Source organism: Procambarus clarkii, chromosome 76, assembly GCF_040958095.1.
Source record: "Procambarus clarkii isolate CNS0578487 chromosome 76, FALCON_Pclarkii_2.0, whole genome shotgun sequence".
Taxonomy (NCBI): domain Eukaryota; kingdom Metazoa; phylum Arthropoda; class Malacostraca; order Decapoda; family Cambaridae; genus Procambarus; species Procambarus clarkii.
This window is the reverse complement of record NC_091225.1, coordinates 3,506,695-3,522,702: the sequence shown is the minus strand read 5'-3', so window position 1 is coordinate 3,522,702 and position 16,008 is coordinate 3,506,695. Positions and strand designations below refer to the sequence as shown.

Genomic DNA, 16,008 nt, shown 5'->3' with positions numbered 1-16,008 from the left:
CTTTTGTTGCATGGGATTCAGTATGGTAACAGAACTATCAACATAAAATTACAATGTGTAATTTGTGATGCACCTGCTAAGGCTATGGTGAAGTCCATAAAACTGTTTTCAGGTTATTATGGCTGTGACAAATGTGAACAGAAAGGTACTTGGATGGGGAAAATGACATATCCAGAAGTAACAAATTTAACCATTAGAACAGACACACGCTTCCGTAATCAATCTAACTCGCAACATCATCATGGTAAATCACCATTCTGTGACTTGAACATAGACTTAATTGCAGCGTTTCCCATTGACTATATGCACCAGGTGTGCCTTGGTGTTATGAAGCGACTTCTTGTCACATGGATACGGAAAAACACATTTAAATTATGTAGCCGCCAGATTTCTGAAATTAGTGCTAGATTGGTGAGCATAAAAGATTTTGTGCCCAATATTTTTGCACGTAAACCACGAGGTTTGGAAGAAATTGACAGATGGAAGGCAACTGAATACAGACAGTTTCTTCTCTACACAGGAAAGCTTGTATTGAAAGGTATTCTACCCCAAGAGATGTATGATCATTTCCTTACTCTCAGTGTTGGTATAAGTTTTCTTGTTTCGCCCACATGTATGTCCTTAAAATACGGCAAATATGCTCATGACCTTTTGCTGAATTTTGTATCAAGGTGTGGTGATCTGTATGGGAAAGATTTTCTAGTCTACAATGTTCACAGTTTGATTCACCTAACAGCAGATGCTGAGGAACATGGTACTCTTGACAGTTGTTCAGCTTTTCCATTTGAAAATTATTTGCATCAGCTGAAAAAGATGGTCAGATCAAGTAAAAATCCAATTGTCCAAATTACAAAAAGAATAAAGGAGGCTGAAAATACCATGATTTATAAAACATCTCCAGATAATAAAATTTCTCATAAATTTCCTAACAATGTATATTCGTTACCTGGATATAATTGCTGTGAAGTGTTAAGGACTGTACACAGCCGAAGAAGTGAAGAAAATTACTTCATTGTTAGGGTATATCCTTTTCAAAGCCCAATATTTACTAGTCCTTGTGATTCAAGAATATTTGGGGCCTTCAATGTTAATCCACGTAAGGACTTTTTAAAAAAAGTGTATAGGATTAACACATCAACCAGAGGAATGTTAATCAAGAAAACAGAAAGTACTTATATCTTCTTGTCAATACTACATGATTTATGACTAGTAAGTTTCTTGTGATTGTTTTTGATTCTTGTGCAAGCTGTAGGAATACTCTTTGCTTACATTGCAAACTTTTAACTTTAGTAAAAAGTATTGTTCACCATCATAACATATTAGAATTAAGGTTAACATTGTTGTTTAGTACTATATAAAATTAGTGACTGCTTATTTTCTTAGACACTGATAATGTGCTGCAGAAAATGTCCCTAATCAGTTTAAATTTGTAGATGGCTGAATCTGAAAATAAATACATCGTTGTGGAAGATGAAGAAGGAGAATTGTCAATCATCCATATCAAATGGATGTTTAGTGCATCTGATGTAAGTCAATATATATATATATTGTTTATTTGCAAAATTAAAACATTAGTATTTAAAATATGTGTATATGATATATGTTGATAGATTTAGAGATATATATGTATATAATATATGAAATACAGTGGGGCCTCGATTTATGAGACATACATTTACATATACATATATTTACAAATATATGTCCCCTTTCCAGGGATCAAACGTGGGCTATTGGCCACGTGAAAACCAATCATCGAAAGCCAAAAGAGGAGAAATACCAGACCCATCAAAATGGAGACGTTTCAACATCAGCAAGATTTATTCCATTGATAGTAATTAAATACAAGCATTGATTCATATGGTTAAATCAAAAATTTCTCAATGTTTTGATGTTATACAAAGTTTCGTAATAATGAATTATATATACTCTAATTTTTATTATAGGTACTTGGGAACTTGCCCTAAAACACCTTAAAAAGGCAGAAGAAACGTCAAATATGGAAAGTGACACAGACACAAGTTATCACCATAGGGCAGTAAAATACAGAAGAATACCAAATGATGTGGATGGAGGTATGTAGGAATGAATGTTTAGAGTTATTCAAAATAATTGTTAAAAAAATTAAACATGATTGGCTTAATGGAACAAATAATCTTATTTACTAGGTAATATATTTTGCTAGGTAATATATTAAAATATATATATAGATATATGTTAATAGCTTTTCTGAATGCATTAAACGTTTTTGTTTCAGACAGTGAAGATTCACCACCAAGAAAAGTAACTGTTTCCATGCCCCGAAAGACTGCCGAGTGTAAGCTGACTCTAGATGAACATCAAAATAATATGATACAGGAATCAGGTAATTTAATTTAATTGAAAACATTTTATTTCTTTTTGAATGATGGTTTTCTTTTTAACAGAACAAGACAGAACTGGACAGAACTATTTTGTATTTAAAACTATTTTGTAAATATTTTCTATACAATGCTAATACGCTTCCACCCCTGACAGAATCATGTGGGACCAGCAAGTCTATCTGCAGGCCCAGTAAAATACCTTCCCCTCAAACTCCTAGACAAGACAGAACTGGTAAGCTTTAAGTAACTGGAGAAACATTTACATACACAGATAGTAACGTACTTGTGTATGATTTTAATGTAATATATTTTTACCAGCCTTCAGGGTGATGGAAACACTTTAAATGGTGTCGCTCCATTGTGTGAAACAAAATTTTTTAATGCATTCATAAAAGCTATAAGCTAATGTAATAATTCAATAATTACTATTTGTAGTTTTATGTATTTAAAACTATTTTGTAAATATTTTCTATACAATGCTAATACGCTTCCACCCCTGACAGAATCATGTGGGACCAACAAGTCTATCTACAGGCCGAGTACAAAACCTTCCCCTCAAACTCCTAGACAAGACAGAACTGGTAAGCTTTAAGTAACTGGAGAAACATTTACATACACAGATAGTAACGTACTTGTGTATGATTTTAATGTAATATATTTTTACCAGCCTTCAGGGTGATGGAAACACTTTAAATGGTGTCGCTCCATTGTGTGAAACAAAATTTTTTAATGCATTCATAAAAGCTATAAGCTAATGTAATAATTCAATAATTACTATTTGTAGTTTTATGTATTTAAAACTATTTTGTAAATATTTTCTATACAATGCTAATACGCTTCCACCCCTGACAGAATCTTGTGGGACCAACAAGTCTATCTACAGGCCGAGTACAAAACCTTCCCCTCAAACTCCTAGACAAGACAGAACTGGTAAGCTTTAAGTAACTGGAGAAACATTTACATACACAGATAGTAACGTACTTGTGTATGATTTTAATGTAATATATTTTTACCAGCCTTCAGGGTGATGGAAACACTTTAAATGGTGTCGCTCCATTGTGTGAAACAAAATTTTTTAATGCATTCATAAAAGCTATAAGCTAATGTAATAATTCAATAATTACTATTTGTAGTTTTATGTATTTAAAACTATTTTGTAAATATTTTCTATACAATGCTAATACGCTTCCACCCCTGACAGAATCATGTGGGACCAGCAAGTCTCTCTACAGGCCGAGTACAAAACCTTCCCCTCAAACTCCTAGACAAGACAGAACTGGTAAGCTTTAAGTAACTGGAGAAACATTTACATACACAGATAGTAACGTACTTGTGTATGATTTTAATGTAATATATTTTTACCAGCCTTCAGGGTGATGGAAACACTTTAAATGGCGTCGCTCCATTGTGTGAAACAAAATTTTTTAATGCATTCATAAAAGCTATAAGCTAATGTAATAATTCAATAATTACTATTTGTAGTTTTATGTATTTAAAACTATTTTGTAAATATTTTCTATACAATGCTAATACACTTCCACCCCTGACAGAATCATGTGGGACCAGCAAGACTCTCTACAGGCCCAGTAAAATACCTTCCCCTCAAACTCCTAGACAAGACAGAACTGGTAAGCTTTAAGTAACTGTTGAAACATTTACATACACAGATAGTAACGTACTTGTGTATGATTTTAATGTAATATATTTTTACCAGCCTTCAGGGTGATGGAAACACTTTAAATGGTGTCGCTCCATTGTGTGAAACAAAATTTTTTAATGCATTCATAAAAGCTATAAGCTAATGTAATAATTCAATAATTACTATTTGTAGTTTTATGTATTTAAAACTATTTTGTAAATATTTTCTATACAATGCTAATACGCTTCCACCCCTGACAGAATCATGTGGGACCAGCAAGTCTATCTGCAGGCCCAGTAAAATACCTTCCTCTCAAACTCCTAGACAAGACAGAACTGGTAAGCTTTAAGTAACTGGAGAAACATTTACATACACAGATAGTAACGTACTTGTGTATGATTTTAATGTAATATATTTTTACCAGCCTTCAGGGTGATGGAAACACTTTAAATGGTGTCGCTCCATTGTGTGAAACAAAATTTTTTAATGCATTCATAAAAGCTATAAGCTAATGTAATAATTCAATAATTACTATTTGTAGTTTTATGTATTTAAAACTATTTTGTAAATATTTTCTATACAATGCTAATACGCTTCCACCCCTGACAGAATCATGTGGGACCAACAAGTCTATCTACAGGCCGAGTACAAAACCTTCCCCTCAAACTCCTAGACAAGACAGAACTGGTAAGCTTTAAGTAACTGGAGAAACATTTACATACACAGATAGTAACGTACTTGTGTATGATTTTAATGTAATATATTTTTACCAGCCTTCAGGGTGATGGAAACACTTTAAATGGTGTCGCTCCATTGTGTGAAACAAAATTTTTTAATGCATTCATAAAAGCTATAAGCTAATGTAATAATTCAATAATTACTATTTGTAGTTTTATGTATTTAAAACTATTTTGTAAATATTTTCTATACAATGCTAATACGCTTCCACCCCTGACAGAATCTTGTGGGACCAACAAGTCTATCTACAGGCCGAGTACAAAACCTTCCCCTCAAACTCCTAGACAAGACAGAACTGGTAAGCTTTAAGTAACTGGAGAAACATTTACATACACAGATAGTAACGTACTTGTGTATGATTTTAATGTAATATATTTTTACCAGCCTTCAGGGTGATGGAAACACTTTAAATGGTGTCGCTCCATTGTGTGAAACAAAATTTTTTAATGCATTCATAAAAGCTATAAGCTAATGTAATAATTCAATAATTACTATTTGTAGTTTTATGTATTTAAAACTATTTTGTAAATATTTTCTATACAATGCTAATACGCTTCCACCCCTGACAGAATCATGTGGGACCAGCAAGTCTCTCTACAGGCCGAGTACAAAACCTTCCCCTCAAACTCCTAGACAAGACAGAACTGGTAAGCTTTAAGTAACTGGAGAAACATTTACATACACAGATAGTAACGTACTTGTGTATGATTTTAATGTAATATATTTTTACCAGCCTTCAGGGTGATGGAAACACTTTATATGGCGTCGCTCCATTGTGTGAAACAAAATTTTTTAATGCATTCATAAAAGCTATAAGCTAATGTAATAATTCAATAATTACTATTTGTAGTTTTATGTATTTAAAACTATTTTGTAAATATTTTCTATACAATGCTAATACACTTCCACCCCTGACAGAATCATGTGGGACCAGCAAGTCTCTCTACAGGCCCAGTAAAATACCTTCCCCTCAAACTCCTAGACAAGACAGAACTGGTAAGCTTTAAGTAACTGTTGAAACATTTACATACACAGATAGTAACGTACTTGTGTATGATTTTAATGTAATATATTTTTACCAGCCTTCAGGGTGATGGAAACACTTTAAATTGTGTCGCTCCATTGTGTGAAACAAAATTTTTTAATGCATTCATAAAAGCTATAAGCTAATGTAATAATTAAATAATTTCTATTTGTAGTTTTATGTATTTAAAACTATTTTGTAAATATTTTCTATACAATGCTAATACGCTTCCACCCCTGACAGAATCATGTGGGACCAGCAAGTCTATCTGCAGGCCCAGTAAAATACCTTCCCCTCAAACTCCTAGACAAGACAGAACTGGTAAGCTTTAAGTAACTGGAGAAACATTTACATACACAGATAGTAACGTACTTGTATATGATTTTAATGTAATATATTTTTACCAGCCTTCAGGGTGATGGAAACACTTTAAATGGTGTCGCTCCATTGTGTGAAACAAAATTTTTTAATGCATTCATAAAAGCTATAAGCTAATGTAATAATTCAATAATTACTATTTGTAGTTTTATGTATTTAAAACTATTTTGTAAATATTTTCTATACAATGCTAATACGCTTCCACCCCTGACAGAATCATGTGGGACCAACAAGTCTATCTACAGGCCGAGTACAAAACCTTCCCCTCAAACTCCTAGACAAGACAGAACTGGTAAGCTTTAAGTAACTGGAGAAACATTTACATACACAGATAGTAACGTACTTGTGTATGATTTTAATGTAATATATTTTTACCAGCCTTCAGGGTGATGGAAACACTTTAAATGGTGTCGCTCCATTGTGTGAAACAAAATTTTTTAATGCATTCATAAAAGCTATAAGCTAATGTAATAATTCAATAATTACTATTTGTAGTTTTATGTATTTAAAACTATTTTGTAAATATTTTCTATACAATGCTAATACGCTTCCACCCCTGACAGAATCTTGTGGGACCAACAAGTCTATCTACAGGCCGAGTACAAAACCTTCCCCTCAAACTCCTAGACAAGACAGAACTGGTAAGCTTTAAGTAACTGGAGAAACATTTACATACACAGATAGTAACGTACTTGTGTATGATTTTAATGTAATATATTTTTACCAGCCTTCAGGGTGATGGAAACACTTTAAATGGTGTCGCTCCATTGTGTGAAACAAAATTTTTTAATGCATTCATAAAAGCTATAAGCTAATGTAATAATTCAATAATTACTATTTGTAGTTTTATGTATTTAAAACTATTTTGTAAATATTTTCTATACAATGCTAATACGCTTCCACCCCTGACAGAATCATGTGGGACCAGCAAGTCTCTCTACAGGCCGAGTACAAAACCTTCCCCTCAAACTCCTAGACAAGACAGAACTGGTAAGCTTTAAGTAACTGGAGAAACATTTACATACACAGATAGTAATGTACTTGTGTATGATTTTAATGTAATATATTTTTACCAGCCTTCAGGGTGATGGAAACACTTTAAATGGTGTCGCTCCATTGTGTGAAACAAAATTTTTTAATGCATTCATAAAAGCTATAAGCTAATGTAATAATTCAATAATTACTATTTGTAGTTTTATGTATTTAAAACTATTTTGTAAATATTTTCTATACAATGCTAATACGCTTCCACCCCTGACAGAATCATGTGGGACCAGCAAGTCTCTCTACAGGCCCAGTAAAATACCTTCCCCTCAAACTCCTAGACAAGACAGAACTGGTAAGCTTTAAGTAACTGTTGAAACATTTACATACACAGATAGTAACGTACTTGTGTATGATTTTAATGTAATATATTTTTACCAGCCTTCAGGGTGATGGAAACACTTTAAATGGTGTCGCTCCATTGTGTGAAACAAAATTTTTTAATGCATTCATAAAAGCTATAAGCTAATGTAATAATTCAATAATTACTATTTGTAGTTTTATGTATTTAAAACTATTTTGTAAATATTTTCTATACAATGCTAATACGCTTCCACCCCTGACAGAATCATGTGGGACCAGCAAGTCTCTCTACAGGCCCAGTAAAATACCTTCCCCTCAAACTCCTAGACAAGACAGAACTGGTAAGCTTTAAGTAACTGTTGAAACATTTACATACACAGATAGTAACGTACTTGTGTATGATTTTAATGTAATATATTTTTACCAGCCTTCAGGGTGATGGAAACACTTTAAATGGTGTCGCTCCATTGTGTGAAACAAAATTTTTTAATGCATTCATAAAAGCTATAAGCTAATGTAATAATTCAATAATTTCTATTTGTAGTTTTATGTATTTAAAACTATTTTGTAAATATTTTCTATACAATGCTAATACGCTTCCACCCCTGACAGAATCTTGTGGGACCAGCAAGTCTATCTACAGGCCGAGTACAAAACCTTCCCCTCAAACTCCAAGACAAGACAGAACTGAAAGCTCTCCTTTCGAAAAATCTAGTAAGTACCGATTTATTATGTGTTGATTATTTTTTGTTATACATACAAGAAAATACATTGAGGGAGAGTACAGACTTGAAATTTTACATTCTTGTAAAGCAACTAAGTAGATGATGGTAGTATCATCAAACAATACAGGTTTAATCATGTTAGAGACATAAAGCAGATCATTGATGTATATAACAAATAGGAGGGGGTCTAAGGATGCTGCCCTGTGTCACCCCTATCATAGAATGGGAGAGGTTACATAATTGAAGGCTACATGACAGTAGCCCATTTGACAGTGACCTGACACCAATGTGTCTGTCACTAAAATAGGATCCACTAAGGATCAATACATATATCATATATATGCAACACTAAATGCTTGTTCTAGTAAGCCTTTTTTTTTTTGCAGTAACAGAAAAAATGGAAAACATAATGAAGGAATTATCAAAATTGACATTTTTATCAGGGGATATCCTGAATATTGTCAAAATGACGGAAACCCATATGTCAAAAACACATGGAGATATACCAATCCTGGAAGACATTCTTCCATCCCCACTTGAAACTGTTGAGCAGGTGGAAAGTCTGTCACATGAGCTAAAAGTTAACAGTGAATATAAAAAGAGTATGGTAAGTGTTGCTTAATTCTTTTAGCCTGAGTATGGTAAGTGTTGCTGAATTTTTTTAGCCTTGTACATATGTCTTTTGATTAGTTTTTTTGCAGATGAAGGAAGGTGGGGTGGCACATAATTGATTGTTCAGTGTTATGTTTAAGGTACAAAAAAAACAAAAGCAAAAGTTACTCAAATTCGTTGATTTTTGTAATAGTTAAGAAGGAAAATATTTTAATGCTATTTATTTAATACAGTTGGAAATTAGAAAATCTAATGTTGAGATTGAAAGATATATATTATTCTCTATTACCTTACAGCTTATGCATTATTTTAACAGGTCCAGACGCTGTCTCAAATGGGCGGTGCAAGCTGTGGAGACACAGTGAGACGAATGATGAGGAGGATAGGGACCTATGGGGTCTGGTCTCAGTATTCACTCGTTGGGCGCAAGAGGAAACGTGTCTTCAAAACCTTGGATATTTGTAATGTAATAACAAGTACGTAAACTTGACATTTTTTTGGATTATATATGTCTGCATGTATTATGTATTATACTTGCATGCTTGTTAATGACTTGTATTCTAGTCTTGTGGGTATCTCCTTTCTCCTACGGGCCAAATGCTTTGTTCTTACCTAGCATTTTGCTTTGTTTGGGTATGAATGTTTGTGTACCTTCATTGTATATTTTGCAAAATTTGCCATATATCTCATTACTCCTCTGCCTAGCAACAAGTCTGTCTAATTATACTCAATAACTATTTTTCAAAGTTCCCCATAGTGTCCTTTATTGAAATAGAGTTCATGAACCGTTTCAATATCCTTATTTTCTTCTAGATTATATCTTAAAGTATATTTAAATGTTATTGTTATTAAATGTTATTGTGACATTGCATTGCAATTGAGCTGCGTTGTTAACCATTCTGTTCATTTCATGAGTATATTTTATTTTCTATTTTTTCATATCATTTTTTTTTATCTGTTTTTATTTTTCAGTGATGGGAATATCAGATCATTTGATGTTCCCATCAGAAAATTGGGAAAGTCAGATCTTTTGATGTTCCCAATTTTCAGATGGAAGCATCAGACCATCATGGAATGCATGGGATGAGGTAGTTTAGAATGGTGGGGAGGACGAGAGGGGGGATGGTGGGGAAGACGAGGGAACAGAGGAGAGGGTAATGGTGGGGAGGACGAGGGGACAGGGGAATGGAGAATGCTGGGGAGGACAAAGGGGACGAGGGGACGGAGGAAGACTGGAGAACAGGGAAACACCTAAATAAAAGCCAACAATGTTATTACTCTGTGGCTTCTTGTCTCCTGACAAAAAGAATTATAATTATATATATTAATTAATTCTTATAACTTTCCAGAAGCCTGTATCAACACCCACACTAATGCAACTGAAAGAGATGTTGAGACAAGTATTGCTGATATGTTGAAGAACGCCCCAAACAAACACGGTGGAAACAGATACAAGGTAAAGTTTGCCAATTTGCTGTAGTCTAATTCAATCTCTTTTTAGTAATCTTTGTGAACATTTATGCTATGAATAAGATAAAATAATGTAATTGATTTTGACTAAATATGTAGATATATTTAATTTTCTGAGCACTAATAATGAAAGAAAACCAAAATAAGAGGTGGCTACTATCTCTAATAATGGGCTGGAATAATACAGGATATAATAATATATATATATAAATATATATACATATATTTATATATATATATATTTATTTATATAAATATATATATGATATATATATTCTATTCTATTATTCTATTCTATTCTATAGTTTTATATAGATTCTTGTTTTAGTTTTTTTCTATAATATGGAAAGGGTTTTTAATTAATAAATTAAATATTATATAATAAAATAATGTATTATTGAAAACAATTAGTAACAAACAATATTTCATTACAGGGTGGTGAAGCAAGAATACATGTGCATCACATAGCAGAGTCGGATATGACGAATAATGAAAATAGCGGAGAGCCTGGTGCATGGCATACCGCTGAATCTTCTCTAATGTCTATATAGAAGAATCTTTGTTTCTGTGTGTAATATATATATATATATAGATATATGTGTGTATATCACGAAAATAAACACGTGATTAAGAATGTGACAATGTCAGACCACGGAGGAAAATTGAAACAGGAAATTTCCTTAAGTACTTTCGTATATTAAATACATCTTCAGAAGGATTAAATACCTTCTGAAGATGTATTTAATATACGAAAGTACTTAAGGAAATTTCCTGTTTCAATTTTCCTCCGTGGTCTGACATTGTCATATAGATATATATATAGATATATATATATATAGATATATATATATATAGATATATATATATATATATATATATATATATGTTAGATAGGTTTGGTAGGGTTGGTTAGTTATCATATATCTACGTATAACTAGCTAGTTTTAACTTTATATATATATATTATTTATATATATATTATATAAAAAGTTTGTGAGTAAGACCTCTGGTGCCAATGTGGGGACCCATAGCCTCGGAGAAGAAGAAAAAAAGTATTCAGAGGAGACCTTGTGGTCACTCACTAAACACTAATATTATATTCTACCACCCCCATTCTTTTGTATGTACACATATATATTTGCTTTATTTGAACTTTGTTACAAAGAGGGAGTTACATATAGGTTACAAAGAATGGTTATCATATATATATTATTTATATATATATTTATATATATATTTTAATAAATATATTGTTTATATATATTATTTATATAAATATATTATTTATATATAAATATATTATTTATATATAAATATATTATTTATATATATTATTTATATATAGAAATATATATATATATATATATATATATATATATATATATAGAAAAAAAAATATATATATATATATATAGAAATATATATATATATATAGAAATATATATATATATATATATATATATATATATATATATATATATATATATATATATTTCTATATATATATATATATATATATATATATATATATATATATATATATATATATATATATTATATAATATATATATATATATATATATATATATATATATAATATATATATATTTCTATATATATATATATATATATATATATATATATATATATATATAATTATATAATATATATGTATATATATATATATTATATAATATATATTATATAAATTATTTATATATATATTATATATATAATTATATACGTCATATGTTTTTGTATTTTTGCTGATTTGTTAGTAAATAATAAAATAAATATAAATTATTTGATTTTTTTACCCTTAAATTAGTTTTAATATTTAAATTATGAACAATAATATATATTACAACAAAATATAAGAAAAATAATAATACATAAAATAAAATATAATAAAAATAATATAATATAATATATAATAATATAATTTAATTTCAAGAAATTTAACTTTAAAACACAAAGATGTGAAAAGGGTTCAGATTAGGCTCAAACCTTTCACAAGAGATTCATATTGGTGTATGAATGGATTATGAATGACTCATGTTAGGAGTGCAAAGTTGCCACAACATCTCAAATTAGTGTTAGATACATATGTCTTGGTTATAAGTTTTGGAAACCTATTTAAGTCCACACACAATATCGTATCTGATACGATAAAACAAACGTTTCCAATCCTTTCAACTACTTTCCAGATATGTTGTGGCAACCTAAAATTTTTTGCTGGGTTATGCGTCAGTGAGTCACATTTTGCACAAACTCCCCTGCAGTTTTCAAAATATCCCAAATATCCCAATTTCGAGATATGAGACATATTTTGGAGCCAAATTCTGGCGCTCTGCAGGTATTCGCAGTTTGAAATTACAACTTTTTATACCCAACATATGCCAAGTACTGAGAGCGGCAGTGAGTCACATTTTGCACAAACATCCCCTGCAGTTTTCTAAATATCCCAAATATCCCAGTTTCGAGATATGAGCCATATTTTGGAGCCAAATTCAGGCTCTCTGCAGGTATTCGCAGTTTGAAATTACGACTTTTTATACCCAACATATGCCAAGTACTGAGAGCGGCAGTGAGTCACATTTTGCACAAACTCCCCTGCAGTTTTAAAAAAATATCCCAAATATCCCAATTTTGAGGCCTAAGCCATATTTTGGAGCCAAATTCTGGCTCTCTGCACGTATTCGCAGTTTGAAATTACGACTTTTTATACCAAACATATGCGAAGTACTGAAAGCGGCGTTTGGTCACATTTGTCTCAATCCCCCCTGCAATTTTCAAAATATCGCAAGCATCCCAATTTCGAGGCCTGAGCCATATTTTGGAGCCAAATTCTGGCTCTATGCACGTATTCGCAGTTTGAAATTACGATTTTTTATACCCAACATATGCCAAGTCCTAAAAGCGGCTGAGAGTGACATTATGCACAAACTCCCCTGCAGTTTTCGAAATATCCCAATTTCGAAGCCTGAGCCATATTTTGGAGCCACATTCTGGCTCTCAGCACGTATTCGCAGTTTGAAATTGCGACTTTTTTATACCCAACATATGACAAGTACTGAATGTTGCGTTTGGTCATATTTGTCCCAAACTCCCCTGCAGTTTTTAAAATATCCCAAACATCCCAATTTCGACGCCTGAGCCATATTTTGGAGCCAAGTTCTGGCTCTCTGGACGTATTCGCAGTTTGAAATTACGATTTTTTATAAGCAACATATGCCAAGTACTGAAAGCGGCAGTGAGTCACATTTTGCACAAACTCCCCTGCAGTTTTCGAAATATCCCAAATATCCCAATTTCGAGGCCTGAGCCTTATTTTGGAGCCAAATTCTGGCTCTCTGCACGTATTCGCAGTTTGAAATTGCGACTTTTTTATACCCAACATATGCCAAGTACTGAAAGCGGTGTTTGGACACATTTGTCCCAATCCCCCCCCCCCCTGCAGTTTTCAAAATATCCCAAACATCTCAATTTCGAGGCCTGAGCCATATTTTGGAGCCAAATTCTGGCTCTCTGCACGAATACGCTGTTTGAAATTATGACTTTTTATACCCAACATATGCCAAGTACTGAAAGCGGCAGTGAGTCACATTTTGCACAAACTCCCCTGCAGTTTTCAAAATATCCCAAATAACCCAATTTCGAGGAATGAGCCATATTGTGGAGCCAAATTCTGGCTCTCTGCACGTATTCGCAGTTTAAAATTACGACTTTTTATACCCAACATATGCCAAGTACTGAAAGCGGCAGTGAGTCACATTTTGCACAAACTCCCCTCCAGTTTTCAAAATATCCCAAATATCCCAATTTCGAGGCCTGAGCCATATTTTGGAGCCAATTTCTGGCTCTCTGCACGTATTCGCAGTTTGAAATTACGACTTTTTTATACCCAACATATGCGAAGTACTGAAAGCGGGGTTTGGTGACATTTGACCCAAACCTCCCTGCAGTTTTCAAAATATCCCAACCATCCCAATATCGAAGCCTGAGCCATATTTTGTAGCCAAATTCTGGTTCTCTGCACGTATTCGCAGTTTGAAATTACGACTTTTTATACGGAACATATGCAAAGTATTGAGAGCGGCGTTTGGTCACATTTGTCCCAATCCGCCCTGCAAATTTCAAAATATCGCAAACATCCCAATTTCGAGGCCTGAGCCATATTTTGGAGCCAAATTCTGGCTCTATGCACGTATTCGAAGTTTGAAATTACGATTTTTTATACCCAACATATGCCAAGTCCTAAAAGCGGCAGTGAGTGACATTTTGCACAAACTCCCCTGCAGTTTTCGAAATATCCCAATTTCGAAGCCTGAGCCATATTTTGGAGCCAAATTCTGGCTCTCTGCACGTATTCGCAGTTTGAAATTACGACTTTTATACCCAACATATGCCAAGTACTGAAAGCGGTGTTTGGTCATATTTGTCCCAAACTCCCCTACAATTTTCAAAATATCCCAAACATCCCAATTTCGAGGCCTGTGCCATATTTAGGAGCCAAATTCTGGCTCTATGCACGTATTCGCAGTTTGAAATTACGTCTTTTTATACCCAACATATGCCTAGTACTGAAAGCGTCAGCGAGTCACATTTTGCACAAACTCCCCGGCAGTTTTCAAAATATCTAAATTATCCAAATTTCGAGGCCTGAGCCATAATTTGGAGTCAAATTCTGGCTCTATGCACGTATTCGCATTTTGATATTACGACTTTTTATACCCAACATATGCCAAGTCCTGAAAGCGGCAGTGAGTCACATTTTGCACAAACTCCCCTGGAGTTTTCGAAATATCCCAAATATCCAAACTTCGAGGCCTGAGCCATATTTTGGACCCAAATTCTGTCTCTCTGCACGTATTCGCAGTTTGAAATAACAAATTTTTATACCCAACTTATGCCAAGTACTGAAAGCGGCAGTGAGTCACATTTTGCACAAACTCCCCTGCAGTTTTCAAAATATCCCAATTTCGAGGCCTGAGCCATATTTTGGAACCAAATTCTGGCTATTTGCACGTGTTCGCAGTTTGAAATTACAAATTTTTATACCCAACATATGCCAAGTACTGAATGCGGCAGTGAGTCACATTTTGCACAAACTCCCCTGCAGTTTTCAAAATATCCCAAATATCCCAATTTCGAGGAATGAGCCATATTTTGGAGCCAAATTCTGGCTCTCTGCACGTATTCGCAGTTTAAAATTACGACTTTTTATACCCAACATATGCCAAGTACTGAAAGCGGCAGTGAGTCACATTTTGCACAAACTCCCCTGCAGTTTTCAAAATATCCCAAGTATCCAAATTTCGAGGCCTGAGCCATATTTTGGAGCCAAATTTTGGCTCTCTTTCACGTATTCGCAGTTTGAAATTTCGATTTTTATACCCAACATATGCCAAGTACTGAAAGCGGCAGTGAGTCACATTTTGCACAAACTCCCCTCCAGTTTTCAAAATATCTCAAATATCCCAATTTCGAGGCCTGAGCCATATTTTGGAGTCAAATTCTGGCTCTCTGCTCGTATTCGCAGTTTAAAATAACGAATTTTTATACCCAACATAAGCCAAGTACTGAAAGCGGCGTTTGGTCACATTTGTCCCAATCCCCCCTGCAGTTTTCAAAATCTCCCAAACATCCCAATTTCGAGGCCTGAGCCATATTTTGGAGCCAAATTCTGGCTCTCTGCACGTATTCGCAGTT

General features: G+C 33.2%; 1 protein-coding gene across 1 annotated transcript; it reads left to right on the top strand.

Annotated features, from left to right (window-relative positions):
• The first annotated feature begins 932 nt into the window (after positions 1-932).
• On the top strand, positions 933-4,002 carry LOC138357131 (uncharacterized). Its single transcript, XM_069313774.1, has 6 exons — positions 933-1,209; positions 1,434-1,526; positions 1,717-1,834; positions 1,947-2,075; positions 2,258-2,365; positions 3,914-4,002. The coding sequence occupies exons 2-6, from the start codon at positions 1,434-1,436 to the stop codon at positions 4,000-4,002; spliced, it is 537 nt and encodes a 178-aa protein (XP_069169875.1). The 5' UTR covers positions 933-1,209.
• The last annotated feature ends 12,006 nt before the right edge of the window (positions 4,003-16,008 follow it).